This window comes from Salmo salar, chromosome 24 (genome assembly GCF_965601325.2).
Source record: "Salmo salar chromosome 24, fSalSal1, whole genome shotgun sequence".
NCBI classification, from domain to species: Eukaryota; Metazoa; Chordata; class Actinopteri; order Salmoniformes; family Salmonidae; genus Salmo; species Salmo salar.
In genome coordinates this window covers 33,277,657-33,297,671 of record NC_138314.1, presented here as the reverse complement: position 1 = coordinate 33,297,671, position 20,015 = coordinate 33,277,657, and the positions used below count along the sequence as shown (strand labels likewise).

At 43.6% G+C, this 20,015-nt stretch overlaps 1 protein-coding gene across 1 annotated transcript; it reads left to right on the top strand.

Annotated features, from left to right (window-relative positions):
- Positions 1-2,053: 2,053 nt before the first annotated feature.
- On the top strand, positions 2,054-19,711 carry slc2a6 (solute carrier family 2 member 6). The gene is made up of 11 exons (XM_014172393.3): positions 2,054-2,240; positions 2,362-2,515; positions 2,796-2,905; positions 15,934-16,030; positions 16,846-16,945; positions 17,059-17,270; positions 17,361-17,510; positions 18,030-18,138; positions 18,383-18,559; positions 18,678-18,823; positions 19,461-19,711. The coding sequence occupies exons 1-11, from the start codon at positions 2,194-2,196 to the stop codon at positions 19,620-19,622; spliced, it is 1,464 nt and encodes a 487-aa protein (XP_014027868.3). The 5' UTR covers positions 2,054-2,193; the 3' UTR covers positions 19,623-19,711.
- Positions 19,712-20,015: the final 304 nt, after the last annotated feature.

The following is a 20,015-nucleotide window of genomic DNA, read 5'->3' as shown; positions in this document are numbered from 1 at the left end:
TGTTACATGTCGTGATAGAATATGGCCTATTACTATAATAAAGCGACCATTGGGGTCGCTTATAGTTGGAATATGTTTGAATGGGACAGTTTTTCGAAATAATATGGCTACACCTCTAGCCTTGGATGAAAAAGTTGATTGATAAATCTGTGATACCCAACTACATTTTAATCTCCATTGCTCTGTATGCTTTATGTGAGTTTCTCGTAGAAACACAATATCTCCAGATAAAGATTTCAAATGTGAGAAAACTTTTCCTCTTTTCAAATTCGTTCTCAAACCTTGTACATTCCACGAAAGAAGGGTAACGTCGCCACATCGTGGCGCAGAAGTAGAGTTATCAGTAGTCATAAGAAATAATTATTTGGTCCTCAAATACATTATAATTGTAACAGTATTGTTGGCGCAACATGTAAAGAGCAAAGGACAAATGAAAAACACAAAAAAAAACATTCTCCACCCTCCCCCGTCCACTTCCCCAAACGAAGTGGAATATAAATTCCCACATAAACACTGTGGAACAGCTGGACACTACAGGGATACATAGGTTTGCTAACCAATGTATAGTGAAACTAAATTAGCGTACCTTCAGGTGGTCCGACTGGGCCCCCTCACCCTTATGTCTATAACAATTGCTCTTATAAAATAACTGAATTGAGCCAAACAATGTTGTCAATATGTCCCTACTGGAACAGGGAAATCGGTCAGGTGCAGTTTTACCCGCTGTAGGACTATGACAGGGCTGTCATATCTGAAAACGGCGGGATAAACTGGCCTACTGATCACTGTGAACAGCTGCTCTGGCCGGCCCTAACGGTTCTAGGCGTTGGTGGCTATAGTAGTAATCCTGTCAATGAAAGACTCGGCATCCTGTGGTTTTTAAAACACCTTCTCTACCGTACCATGGGTAAGAATCAGCCAAGCAGGGAAGAGGATTGATTCCTGCATCTCTGAGTTTCTTCCGAGCTCCATCAAAGGCCTGGCGCTACTTGGTTACCTCAGCAGTGTAGTCTGGGTACACGTTAACCCGAGCTCCGTTGAAGGACATGGGGAATTGCTGGCGGGACAGGCGCAGAATCTTTTCCCTCTCGGGGTCGTGGTGTATTTTGGCAATCATGACGCGGGCAGCGCAGCGGAGAGCTACTTTCGGCCTTGTGGGAAATGGTCGATCCCTAACAGTTTTGGTATAAATACTGCGTTGGTCTGCCCTTCTCAATTTTTTCTTCCAAGCATGTGATTTTGATATTTGAACGCCTTGAACGTCCCTCAAGGTCAATTAGCTTGAGTTTCATAGCTTTGTTTGCTGTTAGTAACTCTTCCTATTGTCCCTCGAGAGTGGCGATGCGTGTCTCGTGGTCACCTGCGTTTCCTTCCAGATCAATAAGGCGGATTGTATGTTCAGCTAGGGAGGCTTGCACTAACTGTAAGGATGAGTCGAGATGATTAAATCGAGTGTTCATGTCCTCTTCGATTTTCTTGATAGCTGCTAATATAATAGTCGGTGAGGGCTCCGAGTCGGGGTTAGCCATGCTAGCCATGCTAGCCATTACGGCCAAGTGTCTCCATCCTCGTCTTGTGCTGTGGTGGGGACTTTGCCGTCTTTCATTTCTGTTTTTGGATAAATTAGTTTCCCCTTGGCCTTGTTTCTCATGGAGTTGCTCATTGTAGCATTTTGGTCAGGCAAAAGTAGAATTTAAATCAAATTTAAGCAAGGGAGAGGAGAAGGTAGTCGGAGAAGCGTCTACTCCATGTGGTGCTCACTAGCGCCCCGTATTATTATTATTTACAAAGAAAATATATATATATTTACAAAGAAAATATATGATGCAGACAATTACATTGATGGAAGCTATAATATATCTGCTATATTAAACCTGATCTACCCCCTAAAACAAAAACTAAAATAATTTGTTGGTAAATGACAAGTCTGTAATGACTGAACAATGTGTGTGCTATATGAGATAGGACAACCTTTCACACGTTAAGGTCTGTTGCTCAACCAAGGAATTATGATCATATGACACACAAATGTACAGCTTGCAACAGACTGGGGATTTATGTTCTCCTTCCTTCTTATGACGACCCAATGGAATTGGTTGTGATTACAAAACTCTAGTTTCACTTTCAGCTTGTTAAATGACAATAGCATTCCAACTAGTTTAAGACTTATTCGGACAGGTTGCTACAAGGAAAATGGACGAGAAAACACCGCTAATAATCAAGCCCACATCGCGCACAAGGTAGGCTACAATCATATAATTTATGTGCTGCTTTCTATCAAAGGTATCAGAGATTCTGACCAAATGCTATTTAAAATAAATAAGTTGTTTATTCGTATCACTTCCTTTTTTTCATTCACAGCAATGCCAGGCTATACCTCGCTGTTTTTTCTGCTGTTTTGGGGAATTTCAATTTCGGCTATTCCTTGGTGTTCCCCTCCCCAGTGATCCCTCAACTCAAAAACAGTGATAACCCTCAATTGAGGATGGACACAGAACAGATAGCCTGGTTTGGGGTGAGTGAGACAGAGTGGGAAAAACAACAGATGTCTTCTCATTCATTCAGTGTCTCCTTCAATAAGAGAATGTTGTCCGATGACAGCCAATAAGATAATGCCTTACCTCAATGATAATGCATTGTTTTTTAAAATAAAAGTCAATCAGACAATCCATATTCTTGACCCATTCAGTATAAAGTGTAAGATGTAAGTGTAAGTAGCACTATGTCCTGAAACATTCCTCTTTAGTTTTAAGCATGTCCCTATTTGACTGTGCAGTGACCCTTTCTTTTATTAGTCTATTTTCACACTGGGGGCTGCAGCAGGAGGACTTGGTGCCATGCTTCTGAATGACCTGATTGGCCGGAAGTTGAGCATCATGGTGTCAGCAGTCCCCTCAACAGTCGGGTACGTAAACTATGTACACATGTTCTGGATGGGAATATACATTTCTGGTTATTTACTGAAAGAACAAGGAACAAATACATTACTTTGTCATTAAGGGGTATTATGTGTAGATTGATGAGGGGAAATAAAGTAATTTAATCCAATTTAGAATAAGACTGTAATGTAACAAAATATGGAAAAAAGGAATGGGTCTGAATACTCATATACACTACTACCAAGATGGCGCCGATAGAGATGGCAGCATCGCTTCTAATCCTTAGGAAACTGTGCAGTACTTTGTTTTTTTGTGTATTATTTCTTACATTGTTAGCCCAGATGACCTTACGTGTTATTACATACAGCTGGGAAGAACTATTGAATATCAGAGAGACGCAACTTACCATCACAATGACCAGGAATACGACTTTCCCGAAGCGGACCCATTTGAACTGATTCCAGAGGCCAACCCAAAACAACGCCGCCGGAGGAGAGGGTGCCGGAGCGGTCTTCTAGTGAGGCTTCGGATGCGTGCCCACCATCCACCGCTTCCGAGTACTGTATATTACACGCTAATGTTCAGTCCCTAAGTTAACAAAGTCAACAAAATCAGGGCAATATTTGCTTTCCAAAGGCTCAAGGGTGGAGCGGCGCCATGTGAGACGTACTTTTCTGAGCTCCTCACCAGAACATTTAAATATTTGATTGGTTTGTTCCAAAACATATGGGCATATTGTAATTTTGATCAAAATGCCTTACTGTCACATCTTTGTCATTTTTGTTGACGATGCCAGGCACCAACCGCAAGAATCAGCCCAAGGCTAATGCTAACAGACCAGCTATCCTAGCCAAGGACCATGGGGCTACACCAACGGCTGAACAATACACATCCGAGGTGACTGGACAAGAAGCTATTCTACAGGCATTAACTGAAATGAAGCAGGAATTAATTGACAAAATGGACAAAAAGGCAGAGATGCAGTTGGCAGAGTTACAAATTCAGGTTAGCCAGCTGAGAGAGGAGCTGAAAACTGCCACTGAACAGGCTAGATCCAACCATGAGGCACTGGACATCCACATGACCAGCCTGGAGACCGCGGCTAATGGCCACTCAGACTCGATCACCACACTGGAAAGGAATGTTCTCCAAATGAAAAAGGAAATCAAGGATCTTAAAGAGAATAACTAAAATTTGGAGGCTAGATCCCGTCATACGAATTTGCGTGTGGCGGGTGTGAGAGCGAGACAAGAGGATGGCAAGCGCACTACAGAGTTCATGGCAGAGATGCTACAACAGGCACTCGGCCTGGATAAATCCCCACTGCTAGACCACGCACATCGCACTCTAGGATAGAGACCGGGGGTGACCAGCCACCACAAGCACCACAATCTACCCTGACTACACTCGGGTGGTTACCAAGCAGATGGCTGCCTTCGGGGAGATGAGGGCTATGATCAGGGGCTGTGAGGGAATCCGTTATGGCCTGTGGTACCCTGCGGATTTGAGGATAACAACCCCAAATGGCGTTCGGAAAAGCATCTCAGAACCAGTGCTAGCTAAGGATTTCATTCTGAAGAATTTGACACAAGTGAAGATCAAACACAACAGTAATTCAGTTCTCTTTCCAATGTTGGGTGAAATTCTAGCCTAACAAACCAAGCTAGGAAGCAATGGGCTATTTGGCAATCTGGAGGTAAACTATGCTAGCCAGTTTAAGGACTGAACCGGGCCATCCAGTTGCATGGACGTTACTGTTGTTGATCTGTTAATGGACTGGTTACTTGTGCTGCAAGGGACTGTAACTCCACCTGGAGAAGATGGGTAACTAGCTATGACTTATGTGAATTTTTCCAGTAATCATTATTTTTTATTATGATGGCCCATGTTAATGCCAGATTAGTTTGTTAGCTAACATTTATGTTACAGATCTGACCTTTTAAACTAACGTTAGCTGACAGCACTTGTTCTCAATCTCAGATAATTCAGACTAGAGCATATCAGCATTAATATTCATGATGCTTAGACCAAAAGTGAAATAATACTTTAGTAATCTTGTTATTTTGCTTAGATGGCTACCTAGTAGAGTATATATCGAAAATTATGTACATCTAAGGATCTCACTAGTTTGTTTAGCTGTCATTTTTTGAGGCAACCATTAGTTTACGTATAATTTACAGCAAAGGGTTTCCATTTTTTTGGTTTAATGCTGGTCTTTTGCTTAAACTATCATTGTAGATCATGGGATCTCTACTTTCATTGGTTTAGTTCGAGTTCGTAATTCCCCTCCGTTATTATGTAGCTCAGTGTAGCCCGTAGCCATGAGGCATTTATACAAATCTTCGCATTACATGTCATACCAACTAAATTCACTAGAGGGCATACCAGTTAATGGTATGATTATTGACCTGCATAGCCCTGCTATTTTAGCAATAAGAGCGGGTTGAACTGGGTGATTTGAAAGGGGCTATTGTGAATTGCGGCACGTTACAGTATACCCAAATATGTTTGTTATTGTTATATTTTTAAGGGAGTTTTGCTTCCTCTCTATTTAATAACCTCAAATTACACAGTCAGCAGGCTATCTTAAATTAACAAACATAATTGAAGTGTTACAGAACACAAAAGTAACAGGGTAACCATGCTGAGATATTTACTCTCAGACTCAGACACTATAAATTACATAAAAATGTACATTGAAAGTTTGTATGTTATGCCGTATGGCAAGGAATTCACTAATCACTGCGTGTGTGCGTGTGTATTCGGATACGTTCTGGTGAGGCTCAGTCTCTCTATGTAAGCTGTTATCGGTATATGGTGTAAGTATGTACTAGGGGTTAGTGCAGCCTCTCATTTGGGGAGAGGACAGTACTGGGGTGTTACTGTTCATACTAGTTCTCCTCAATGTGAATGTATGTTTTTAATTGTATTTTTTTATTATAATTACTTTTTTCTTTTTTTTCTTCCCCTCCCCACCTCCCTGTCCCCCTTGCAGAGGTTTTCAAAGGTTTTAAATGTCCTTACCCTTAACTATGGCAATGCCAAATAGGCTAGGCCGGGCAGTAACTGAATTTGTCAGTTGGAAAACGTGCGGTTTGAACGACCCAGTCAAATGTAGTAAGGTATTTTCCCATTTACAGAAATTAAAGGCAGGTATAGCGTATCTCCAGGAAACACATTTTTGCATTACGGATCATTCTAGACTAAAACAGGGAGGATTCTCACATATATTCCATTCCAAGTTTCATGCTAAATGCCGTGGCTCTGCTACTTTGATTCACAGAGATGTTCAGTTCGTAGAGCCTAAAGTGATATAGGACAGAAATAGTTGTTTTGTTATTGTGTAGGGCAAACTTCAACATGCCAGTGGTATTAGCCAATATTTATGCTGCTATTTGGGACAATGACCAGTTTTTCTGAGTTTTTCTCACTCCTCCCAGATCTGAACACTCACCAACTTATACTAGCAGGGGATTTGAACTGTGTCCTTCACCCACATTAGACCGCTCTAAAGCGGTATTAGGGTCCCTTTCTAAATCAGCACATGTTATTAATTCTTTTAATCAGGCATATGGTGTAAAAGACCCCTGGAGATTTAAAAATCATACATCTAAACAATATTCTTTATTTTCCCCAGACCATCAGACATACTCCAGAATCAATATTTTTCTCCTAGACAACAAGTTGCTCCCGATACTGAAGTCCACTGATTATAAGGGTATTGTCATCTCAGACCTCAGCCCAGTGGTAATGGTACTGTGTTTTACTGATAACGTTCTCCCACAATGCACTTGGCGACTCAATCCACGTCTCTTCTCAGATGAAGAATTTAACACATATAAACGGCCCAAATAGATTTTTTTCCTTGAGATCAATCGGCTACCAGAGACAAGTGTGTGCATTCTATGGGAATCTCTGAAAGCATACATACGTGGCCAGATCATATCATATAATGCCGGAGTGAATAAGAAGAGATCAGCGCGTCTTACAGACCTTATAAACGACTGATCAGAGGCACTCAACCACGCCATCTGCAGACTTCTATAAGGAGAGAATTACATTACAGAATGAATTTGATATTAAATCGACCGGTTTAGCAGAGGACCTCCACTTAAAATCCAGACAAAACCACTATGAATGTGGTGAACGGGCCAGTAAACTTCTTTGCCATCAACTGAGTCAATCGGCAGCAGCTGGCCTAATACCTGAAATCACAACCTCGGCAGGTGTGACCACCTCAGACCAAAAGTATATTAATGATCAATTCAGACATTTCTACGAGGACCTTTACTCATCAGAAACAAATGATAGATCTCTAACCACACAATTGTTTTACGATCTTGGGATTCCTGAACTAGTTCCGGAAAACAAATCAGATATTGAGAAGCCTTTCTCTGTAGCAGATTGACCTGGCAATAAAATCAATGAAAAGCGGTAAGGCCCCGGGTCCCGATGGTTACCCAATTGAGTTTTACAAAAGATGATCTAAGCTGACACCTTTTTTATACGATGTTTATGCTGAGGCACTCAAGCAGGGGTCACTACCCCCAACCATGTCACAGGCTGTAATATCAGTCGTCCTGAAAAAGGGGAAAGACCCGCTGAAATGTGAGTTCTACCGACCCATTAGCCTGCTTTGTTGTGACTATAAGATACTTACTAAGGCTCTGGTTATCCGATTAGAAGCGGTTATGCCCACAATAATTCACCCCAATCAGACAGGCTTTATCACAGGCAGACATTAATTCGGTAACCTATTCAATATTCTTTACTCATCAAATTCTTCCCCCACTCCAGAAGCCCTGATCTCTCTGGATGCCAAGAAGGCGTTTGACCGCATTGAATTTGAATACCTTTTTACTGCACTTGAAGATTTGGATTTGGCCCTACTTTTGTCTCTTGGATAAAGGCCCTGTATTCATGTCCTCAAGCATCTGTTCGTACTAACAGCACTCTCTCACAATATTTCTCCCTGCATAGAGGAAATCGGCAGGGCTGTCCACTGTGTCCTGTCCTATTTGATATAGCCATCGAACCCGTAGCCATCTCCCTGAGAGGCAGCGCGGGGATGACAGTCTACAAACTGTCTCTGTATGCTGACTAACTTCTACTGTATATCTCAGACCCCATCACATCTATCCCGATCGCTATTGATATCATCTCCAAATTTGGCAATGTTTCAGGTTACAAAATCAATTTCACTAAAAGCTTACTCTTTCTGCTCAATAAGCAAGCAATAGATCTATCGTTGGATCGTTGGATTTCCTTTTATGGTAGCTCTCAATACTTTGACATATTTGGGGGCCTGTGTGACTCGGAAATTCAAAGACCTGTTAAATTATGATTTCAAGCCAGCCTTGGAGAAGGTTAAGCAAGACCTCAATCGCTGATCGACACTCCCCATATCACTCGCTGGCAGAGTCAACTCGGTCAAGATGGTCATCATGCCAAGATTCCTGTATCTGTTTCAGACTATTCCCATCTTTATAGCAAAATCATGTTTTAAAGAACTGGATAGACATATACTGCAAAAAAAATAAAGGGAACACTTAAACAACACAATGTAACTCCAAGTCAATCACACCTCTGTGAAATCAAACTGTCCACTTAGGAAGCAACACTGATTGACAATAAATTTCACATGCTGTTGTGCAAATGGAATAGACAACAGGTGGAAATTATAGGCAATAAGCAAGACACCCCCAATAAAGGAGTGGTTCTGCAGGTGGAGACCACAGACCACTTCTCAGTTCCTATGCTTCCTGGCTGATGTTTTGGTCACTTTTGAATGCTGGCAGTGCTTTCACTCTAGTGGTAGCATGAGACAGAGTCTACAACCCACACAAGTGGCTCAGGTAGTGCAGCTCATCCAGGATGGCACATCAATGCGAGCTGTGGCAAGAAGGTTTGCTGTGTCTGTCAGCGTAGTGTCCAGAGCATGGAGGCGCTACCAGGAGACAGGCCAGTACATCAGGAGACGTGGAGGAGGCCGTAGGAGGGCAACAACCCAGCAGCAGGACCGCTACCTCCGCCTTTGTGCAAGGAGGAGCAGGAGAAGCACTGCCAGAGCCCTGCAAAATGACCTCCAGCAGGCCACAAATGTGCATGTGTCTGCTCAAACGGTCAGAAACAGACTGCATGAGGGTGGTATGAGGGCCCGACGTCCACAGGTGGGGGTTGTGCTTACAGCCCAACACCATGCAGGACGTTTGGCATTTGCCAGAGAACACCAAGATTGGCAAATTCGCCACTGGCGCCCTGTGCTCTTCACAGATGAAAGCAGGTTCACACTGAGCACGTGACAGAGTCTGGAGACGCCGTGGAGAACGTTCTGCTGCCTGCAACATCCTCCAGCATGACCGGTTTGGCGGTGGGTCAGTCATGGTGTGGGGTGGCATTTCTTTGGGGGGCCGCACAGCCCTCCATGTGCTCGCCAGAGGTAGCCTGACTGCCATTAGGTACCGAGATGAGATCCTCAGACCCCTTGTAAGACCATATGCTGGTGCGATTGGCCCTGGGTTCCTCCTAATGCAAGACAATGCTAGACCTCATGTGGCTGGAGTGTGTCAGCAGTTCCTGCAAGAGGAAGGCATTGATGCTATGGACTGGCCCGCCCGTTCCCCAGACCTGAATCCAATTGAGCACATCTGGGACATCATGTTTCGCTCCATCCACCAACGCCACGTTGCACCACAGACTGTCCAGGAGTTGGCGGATGCTTTAGTCCAGGTATGGGAGGAGATCCCTCAGGAGACCATCCGCCACCTCATCAGGAGCATGCCCAGGCGTTGTAGCGAGGTCATACAGGCACGTGGAGGCCACACACACTACTGAGCCTCATTTTGACTTGTTTTAAGGACATTACATCAAAGTTGGATCAGCCTGTAGTGTGGTTTTCCACTTTAATTTTGAGTGTGACTCCATATCCAGACCTCCATGGGTTGATAAATTGGATGTCCATTGATTATTTTTGTGTGATTTTGTTGTCAGCACATTCAACTATGTAAAGAAAAAGTATTTAATAAGATTATTTATTTAATTCAGATCTAGGATGTGTTGTTTAAGTGTTCCCTTAATTTTTTTGAGCAGTGTATATCTACTTTCATTTAGAATAAAAAGATCCCACAGTTGCGTAAAGCATTTTTGGAGAGACAGAAAGGAGAGGGGGGTCTTTCCCTACCCAATTTCCTCCATTACTATTGAGCTGCTAATATTCACAAGATAACCTTTTGGGTCTCAACATTCTTAGAGGGGGAAGGACCGGTGTGGTCCCTTATGGAAAAGCACTCATGTCAAACATTTTCCCCGGTCTCCTTAGTCTGTGCACCCCTACCATTGAGCAAACATTACCACTCAAACAACCCTATTGTGAAAAGTTCACTCAGGATATGGTCTCAGTTTAGGACCCACCGTGGACATCTCATCCATGCCTTTTATTTCCAACCCACTCTTCACGCCCTCCTTCATAGACACAGCCTTCCAGCTATGGTTTCAGAAAGGATTGAAGAGTGTAAAATAACTTTTCTATGAGCATATATTTACCTCCTTTGAACATCTAGTTAGAGAGCGCGTATACCCCAGACACACTTCTTCAGGTACCTGCAGATTCGTAACTTTACAAGAAAGATTTTTCCCTCATTCCCATCTCTCCCACCCACCAGCTGGCTTGATGAATGTCTGAACCTCGATCCTTATGTAAAGGGACACATTTCTAAGCTATATGACATTATTCAGAATATTGCATGCCCCTCTCTTGACCATGTAAAGCGTTCATGGGAGGGAGAGTTTGGAAGCGAGATTTCCGATATCACCTGCCATTCTGCAATTGACAGGATACACTCATTCTCTATCTGCATTAGATATGGGTTACTACAGTTTAAAGTATTCCATCGCCTTCACTATTTACAGGAGTAGACTTGCCAGATTGTATCCAGAAATAGACCCAACCTGCTCTAGATGCCATCAGGCACCCACACTCTGTATCACACGTACTGGTCATGCCCGACACTAGTTCCATTCTGGTCCTCTATTTTTGAGACTTTCTCATATATGCAATAAGGAAATTGCCCCGAACCCTCTGTTGCTATTTCTGGGGTAGTCCCCAAAGGGCTTACTCTTTGTAACACCCAAGCAGACCCCACAGCCTTCTCGTCCCTTCTGGCATGCTGACTTGTTATTTTTAAGTGGAAGTCAGGTACCCCACCATCACATGCTCACTGGGTTAGGGATGTTATGGCCCACCTTAAACTTGAGAAGCTAAAATGTTCCACCTGTGGCTCCTCTCAAAAGTTGTATAAGGTCTGGCAGCAATTTCTGAACTACTTTGAGAGTAACTTCTGCGCTGAGAACTTAATAAAGCCTCTGCAACTAACCCCCCCATATCCTTTTATTATTTATTATTTATTATATATATATAACTCAGCAAAAAAGAAACGTCCTTTTTTCAGGACCTTGTCGTTCAAAGATAATTTGTAAAAATCCAAATAACTTCACAGATCTTCATTGTAAAGGGTTAAACACTGTTTCCCATGCTTGTTCAATGAACCATAAACAATTAATGAACATGCACATGTGGAACGGTTGTTAAGACACTAACAGACGATAGGCAATTAAGGTCACACTTATGAAAACTTAGGACACTAAAGAGGCCTTTACTGACTCTGAAAAACACCAAAAGAAAGATGCCCAGGGTCCCTGCTCATCTGCGTGAATGTGCCTTAGGCATGCTGCAAGGAGTCATGAGGACTGCAGATGTGGACAGGGCAATAAATTGCAATGTCTGTACTGTGAGACGCCTAAGACAGCGCCCCAGGGAGACAGGGCGGACAGCTGATCGTCCTCGCAGTGGCAGATCACGTGTAACAACACCTGCACAGGATCGGTACATCCAAACATCACACCTGCGGGACAGGTACAGGATGGCAACAACAACTGTCCGAGTTACACCAGGAATGCACAATCCCTCCATCAGTGCTCAGACTGTCCGCAATAGGCTGAGAGAGGCTGGACTGAGGGCTTGTAGGCCTGATGTAAGGCAAGTCCTCACCAGACATCACCGGCAACAATGTTGCCTATGGGCACAAACCCACCGTCGCTGGACCAGACAGGACTGGCAAAAAGTGTTCTTCACTGACAAGTCGCGGTTTTGTCTCACCAGGGGTGATGGTCGGATTCGTGTTTATCGTCGAAGGAATGAGTGTTACACCGAGGCCTGTACTCTGGAGTGGGATCGATTTGGAGGTGGAGTGTCCATCATGGTCTGGGGCGGTGTATCACAGAATCATCGGACTGAGCTTGTTGTCACTGCAGGCAATCTCAATGCTGTGCTTACAGGGAAGACATCCTCCTCCCTCATGTGGTACCCTTCCTGCAGGCTCATCCTGACATGACCCTCCAGCATGACAGTGCCACCAGCCATAATGCTCATTCTGTGTGTGATTTCCTGCAAAACAGGAATGTCAGTGTTCTGCCATGGCCAGTGAAGAGCCTGGATCTCAATCCCATTGAGCATGTCTGGGACCTGTTGGATCTGAGGGTGAGGGCTAGGGCCATTCCCCCCAGAAATGTCCGGGAACTTGCAGGTGCCTTGGTGGAAGAGTGGGGTAACATCTCAGAAAGAACTGGCAAATCTGGTGCAGTCCATGAGGAGGGGATGCACTGCAGTCCTTGATGAAGCTGGTAGCCACACCAGATACTGACTGTTACTTTTGATTTTGATCCCCCCTTTGTTCAGGGACACATTATTCCATTTCTGTTAGTCACATGTCTGTGGAACTTGTTCAGTTTATGTCTCAGTTGTTGAATCTTATTATGTTCATACAAATATTTGCACATGTTAAGTTTGCTGAAAATAAACACAGTTGACACTGAGAGGACATTTATTTTTGCTGAGTTATATATATATATATATTGTCCAACAGCTGTTGCATAGGATAGTATCAGTGTAACTTGTTGCTGTATTTATGTTGTTGCTGTACATTATGTACTGCCTTAATATCTACTTTTAAAAACCAATAAAAAAACTATTGCAAAAAAAGAGTTGCTTTCCAAAGAGATATCCGGGATTGTAACATACTCTGTTTCACGGAAACATGGCTAGCTGGGGACATGCTGTTGAAGTCCGTACAGCCAACGGGATTGTCAGTGCATCCCGTCAACAGGAATAAACATCTCTCCGGTAAGAATGGCGGGCATTTATGTTTCATGATTAACAACTCATGGTGTAATTGTAACAGCATACAGGAACTCAAGTCCTTTTGTTCAACTGACCTACAATTCCTCACAAGCAAATGCCAACCGTATTATCTCCCAAGAGAATTCTCCTCAGTTATCGTCACAGCCGTGTATATCCCCCCGCAAGCGGATACCAAGACGTCCATCAAGGAACTTCACTGGACTTTATGCAAACTGGAAACCATATATCCTGTGGCTGCATTTATTGTAGCTGGGAATTTTACCAAAGCTAATTTGAGAACTAGGCTACCTAAATTCTATCGGCATATCGATTGCAGTACACAAGCGAGTAACACGCTCAACCATTGCTACTCGAACTTCCGCGATGCATACAAGGCCCTCTCCCACCCTCCTTTTGGCAAATCTGACCATGACTTCATCTTGTTGCTCCCCTCCTATTGGCAGAAACTAAAACAGGAAGTGCCCGTGCTTAGGTCTATCCAACGCTGGTCTGACCTCTTCAAGATTGCTTCGATCACGTGGACTGGGATATGTTCCGGGTAGCCTCAGAGAATAACGTTGACGTATACGCTGACTCAGTGAGCGAGTTTATATGGAAGTGTATACGAGATGTACACACTGTGACTAATAAATCCTTCCCTAAACAAAAACCGTGGATTGATGGCAGCATTTGCGCAAAACTGAAAGCACGTACAATACCACCGCATTTAATCACAGTGAGGCGACTGGAAATATGGCCGAATACAAACAGTGTAGTTACTCCCTCTGTAAGGCAATCAAACAAGCAAAGTGTCAGTATAGAGACAAAGTGGAGTTGCAATTCAACGGCTCAAACACGAGACGTATATGGCAGGGTCTACAGACAATCACGGATTACAAAAAGACATTGACGTCTTGCTTCCAGACAAATTAAACAAATTCTTTGCACGCTTTGAGGACAATACAGTGACACCGACACGGCCCGCTACCAAAGACTGTAGGCTCTACCTCTCCGTGGCTGACGTGAGTAAAACTTTTAAACGTGTTAACCCTTGCAAGGCTGCCGGCCCAGACGGCATACCTAGTGCGTCCTCAGAGCATGTGCAGACCAGCTGGCTGGTGTGTTTACGGACATATTCAATCAATCCCTATCCCAGTCTGCTGTCCCCACATGCTTCAAGATGGCCACCATTGTTCTTGTTCCCAAGAAAGCTAAGGTAACTGAACTAAATGACTATCGCCCCGTAGCACTCCTGTCATCATGAAGTGCTTTGAGAGACTAGTTAAGGATCATATCACCTCAACCCTACCTGTCACCCTAGACCCACTTCAATTTGCTTACCGCCCCAATAGGTCCACAGACGATGCAATCGCCATCACACTGAACACTGCCCTATCCCATCTGGACAAGGGGAATACCTATGTAAGAATGCTGTTCATTGACTACGGCTCAGCATTCAACACCATAGTTCCCTCCAAACTCATCATTAAGCTTGAGACCCTGGGTCTCGACCCCGCCCTGTGCAACTGGGTCCTGGACTTCCTGACGGGCCGCCCCCAGGTGGTAAAGGTAGGAAACAACATCTCCACTTCGCTGATCCTCAACACAGGGGCCCCACAAGGTGTGTTCTCAGCCCCCTCCTGTACTCCCTGTTCACCCACGACTGCGTGGCCATGCACGCCTCCAACTCAATCATCAAGTTTGCAGACGACACAACAGTGGTAGGCTTGATTACCAACAACGGTGAGACAGCCTACAGGGAGGAGGTGAGGGCACTCGGAGTGTGGTGTCAGGAAAATAACCTATCACTCAATGTCAGCAAAATAAAAGAGATTATCGTGGACTTCAGGAAACAGCAAAGGGAGCACCCCCCTATCAACATCGATGGGACAGCAGTGGAGAAGGTGGAAAGTTTTAAGTTCCTCTGTGTACATATCACCGACAAACTGAAATGGTCCACCCACACAGACAGTGCCTCTTTAACCTCAGGAGGCTGAAAAAATGTGGCTTGTCACCGAAAACCCTCACTTACTTTTACAGGTGCACAATTGAGAGCATCCTGTCGGGCTGTATCACCGCCTGGTACAGCAACTGCACCGCCCACAACCGCAGGGATCTCTAGAGGGTGGTGCGGTCTGCACAACGCATCACTGGGGGCAAACTACCTGCCCTCCAGGACACCTACAACACCCGATGTCACAGGAAGGCAAAAAAGATCATCAAGGACAGTAACCACCCGAACCACTGCCTGTTCACCCTGCTTCCATCCATAAGGCGAGATCAGAACAGGTGCATCAAAGCTGGGACAGAGAGATTGAAAAACAGCTTCTATCTCATGGTCATCAGATTGTTAAACAGCCATCACTAGCACAGAGAGGCAGCTGCCTACCTACAGACTTGATATCATTGGCCACTTTAATAAATGGAACACTAGTCACTTTAATAATGCCACTTTAAGAATGTTTACATATCTCGCACTACTCATCTCATATGTGTACTCTGTATACTGTATCCTCCACTATCTATTGCATCTTAGCCTCTGTCACTGCTCATCCATATATTTTATACTTATATATTCTTCTCCCATTCCTTTACTAGATTGTGTGTATTAGGTTTTGTTGTGGAATTTGTTAGATATTAGGTTTTGTTGTGGAATTGTTAGATATTACCTCGGGTCTAGAACCATAAGCATTTCACTACACTCACAATAACATCTGCTAACCATGTGTATGCGACCAATAACATTTGATTTCATTGTATTTACAAAAAAGCCCCAATGCATTAGGTCACATTACATTGGTGATCTTAAAGTAATTATTAACAAAGTGATTTGTATAAAAACAAAAATATTTGTTGTATACCTCCTTCCAACCCTTACAGGTACATTGTGATGGGAGGGGCACAGGCTACTTGGATGCTACACCTGGGCAGGTTCCTGACTGGTATCGCTGGTGGCATGACTGCTGCTTCCATACCTGTAGGTCTGATAATGTTGTGTGCTCTCAGTGGTGGAAAAAGTACCCAATTGTCATACTTTAATAGAAAATGACTCAAGTAAAAGTCACCCAGTAAAATACTAGAGTAAATGTCTAAAAGTATTTGGTTTTAAATATACTTTACTATCAAAAGTAAATGGAATTGCTAAAATATACTTAAGTATCAAAAGTAAAAGTATAAATCATTTCAAATTCCTTATATTACCCATTTTCATGTTTTTTATTCATTTATGTATAGCCAGGGGCAAACTCTTAAAACTTAGACATCATTTACAAATGAAGCATTTGTGTTTAGTGAGTCCGCCAGATCAGAGGCAGTAGGGATGACCAGGGATGTTCTCTTGATAAGTGTGTGAACTGGAACATTTTCCTGTACTGCTAAGCATTCGAAATGTAACAAGTATTTTTGGGTGTCAGAGAAAATGTATTGATTAAAAATGACATTATTTTCTTTAGGAATATAGTAAAGTAAATGTTGTCAAAAATATAGACAGTTAAGTCATTTTTTTGGGTATCTGTACTTAAGTAGTACTTTAAAGTATTTTTACTTAAGTACTTTACACCACTGTGTGCTCTTCTGATGCTTTATCCAATAACAAAGAGTTAGACCATTTAGATACTGCTGTGGACTTCAGAATATGTCCTTAGTAAACTGGTTAACCTGATCTATTGATGTGTCCTGAAATCTCCTCTCCAGGAAATATAAACCCATCTTAGACAACAGGCTTATGGGCTTACTGTCACACCTTACATTAGTGATGATGTTGTTGTGTTCTCTTCTCTTGCACTGCTCCAGGTGTATATATCAGAGATCTCCCACCCCAAACTTAGGGGAGCTTTGGGATCGTGCCCTCAAATCACTGCTGTGTTTGGAGCCCTGTCACTCTATGCCCTTGGTAAGAACCAATCTCCCTCTGACGCATCTCGTACATGGGTAGATACTGTAGGTGGCCATCCAAGAGGTCTATGTTGCTGTTAAGATTTTTGAGTTTGTATGCGTTTGGTGAAGGGCTGGTGGTTCCGTGGCAGTGGCTGGCTGTGGTGGGGGAGATCCCAGCTCTGCTCATGCTGCTGCTGCTGTGCTTCATGCCCGACTCTCCCCGCTACCTCATCATCTGTGGCAAACAGAAGCAGGCCCACGAGGCCCTGGAGTTTCTGAGGGGGCCCGACTCAGACTTCATGACAGAATTCAACAGGATTGAACTCAGTATCTCATCTCAGGTACACAGACAGTACTTTGGTTTGACTGCCTCCAAAGACTTACTGTAGATGTTCGGATTGAATACATTTGGTGTTTCTCCTTTCCTCCAGGGGAAAATCAGGTGGTCTGATTTGACAACGCCATTCTACTACAAGCCCATCCTGATCTCCATAGTGATGAGGTTCCTTCAGCAGATGACTGGCATAACTCCCATCCTGGTGTATCTGGAGCCCATCTTCCACAAGACTGATGTCTTCCTGGTACGTGTCTTTTGTCTCCCTGCTATGGGGCTTTTCACACTACTGAGCTGGTCTGGTTACGCATCTACCATAGTTTCTGAAACCGTGCTTGACAATTTGGAAATATCTGAGCCAGCGCAGTTTGGTTCAGGTTGGCACGATCGTAAGAAAAGGGTAATGGATTATTAGGTGGGATCAAGTTAAACTGTATCAGTGTAACAGGCGTCATTGTGCTGCTTGGCAGTATTGTTTCCCCGCTCACATCTTTACCGGTACTTGGTCTCGTGCCCTCTGCCTCGCCAACACACGTAACCACCCTGTTTGACAACATACTAACCAGCTGCTCCACAGAAAAGCTAGCAATTCGGTTGCACCAGTGGAGACATTTCAAGCTGTTGGGTGAGCTTACGACACAATCTGTTAGATCAGCAAATGGCTCCTTTACCTCAGTACCTTGATGTTGCAGAACATGTCATTCATAACCGAGGACATTTTATATTACCTTTGCCAGTTGAAAAAAATGCATCCACTTCGATCTAGGAACCTAAGTATGATGCTGCGCTGGTGGGAGCAATTCGACTGCTGTCTGTGGTGATTGCTGCCAGTTTGATGGACAAGGCCGGAAGGAAGGCCCTCCTCTATACCTCAGGTGGGTGCGTTCGTAGGCCAAGTGACAGTAACATGTTCCGTACTCTGACGCGGACCAGAGTCATGATTTTCAAACGAGTAAAGCCATAAAATCATCACTGAGCTCAGCAAATAGGCCCTTCAGAAGTGACCCACAGATTTAATCAGTGTACCATAAGTGTAACTGTGTTATCGTGAATTTTTTTTATCCAAAAAATTACATTTTTATTTGACTGCATTTCTGTTCACTTGTTCTTCCTCTGCAGGGTTCCTGATGTTTCTCGCTACCCTTACAATGACCATGTACTCCCACACCACCCCCTGCCCCTCCGGTAACCTGACTGACACTGTGCTCCCCACAGACGTCATAGCACAGCAGGGGGAAGCTGCCTTCAACCCCATCACCCTCATCCCATTAATAAGCACCATGGTCTTTATATTTGGTAAGAATCTGAAATACATGTTTAATGCGTAATTTCCCAAACACACTCAACACACTCAGGTGGTTTCACATAGGCCTACTGTAATCTTTTTTTCCCGTGCTGCTCCGTTCTCATCAAGGTTATGCTATGGGATGGGGCCCAATCACTTGGCTTCTGATGTCCGAGATCTTGCCTCTGGGAGCACGGGGGGTCGCGTCAGGCCTGTGTGTGGGGGTCAGCTGGTTGACTGCCTTTGTCTTGAGTCATGTCTTCATTCATGTGGTGGTGAGTTCATTGCTCCATTACTCTGACTACTAATCCAATGTCTGGGTACATTTTAATGACAAATATTTAACATACTACAATTAACATAAATCCTCTTACTATGACATTCAAAGACTGTAATTGCCCTACCCATCTCTTTAACTGAACTTGAGGGGATCTGGGTTAGCGTTTATTGCATTCAATTTGAGCCAGGTGCCTGTTCTGGCCGACTGCGAAGTTGGTTAAGCACGTGGAGTAATGAGTATGATTCTGTGTTTTCACATGCAAAAGTGATTGCTTTTGATTAAAATGCTTTATCTGCCTTCCCAATGAAAAACTAGTTTTAAAATTAGAGCATGTATTTTATGGAAAAGAGATGTATGTAGCTGAACGATGCACTGTTGCATTGTTGGCAATATGATAGAGCAGCTGCAGATTACCGGTCACGTAACGGGCCATAGGCCGGTTCAGCCTGGGACAGCTTAATCTAATCCCATCCATGTATGTTGGGAATGTGAAATATTCATCCTTGTCCCTTATACATTATTACTCACCACCAAACAACATCCCAAATTACAATCCTACATTCAACGACTAATACAAAATGGTTTTGTGTTACAAAGCTCTTGTAATGAGATGTTGTCCATGTTTTCTACAGGAGACCTATGGACTGTTTGTTCCATTCCTGTTCTTCTCGGTGGTGTGTGTGGTGAACATAATTTTCACCGCCGTGTGTGTCCCTGAGACCAGGAACAGATCACTGGAGGAGATTGAGAACTATTTCCGGACTGGACGCAGTTTCACCATCATTGACACTTAGCACCTGTTTGCTGTTGCTTACTGGAGCATTGTGGACTTCATCAACATGATGCAGTCATTTGTATGAATAAATTTTATTCAGGTGTTCAATTCCGGGATTTAAATGTTTGTTAAAGGACAAAGACACTGTTCTTGGATCTTAATGATATAGTTTTATTAATCACTCATACATATATTTCATTGTAAAAGGACATTACATACATACACATGTGAAAATACCATGGTCTGCCTGTTATAGATTTGAGCATTGGGAATGGAGGTCAGACTGTCAAAGTAACACACAGACAAATGAACCATAAACCAGTTTCAGAATTAGACGGCTCAATTCCCTTTAGGTATTCAAACTCACCCTTACCCTTTGCCTTCTTCCACAAACAGCAATGAGACGTTTTCT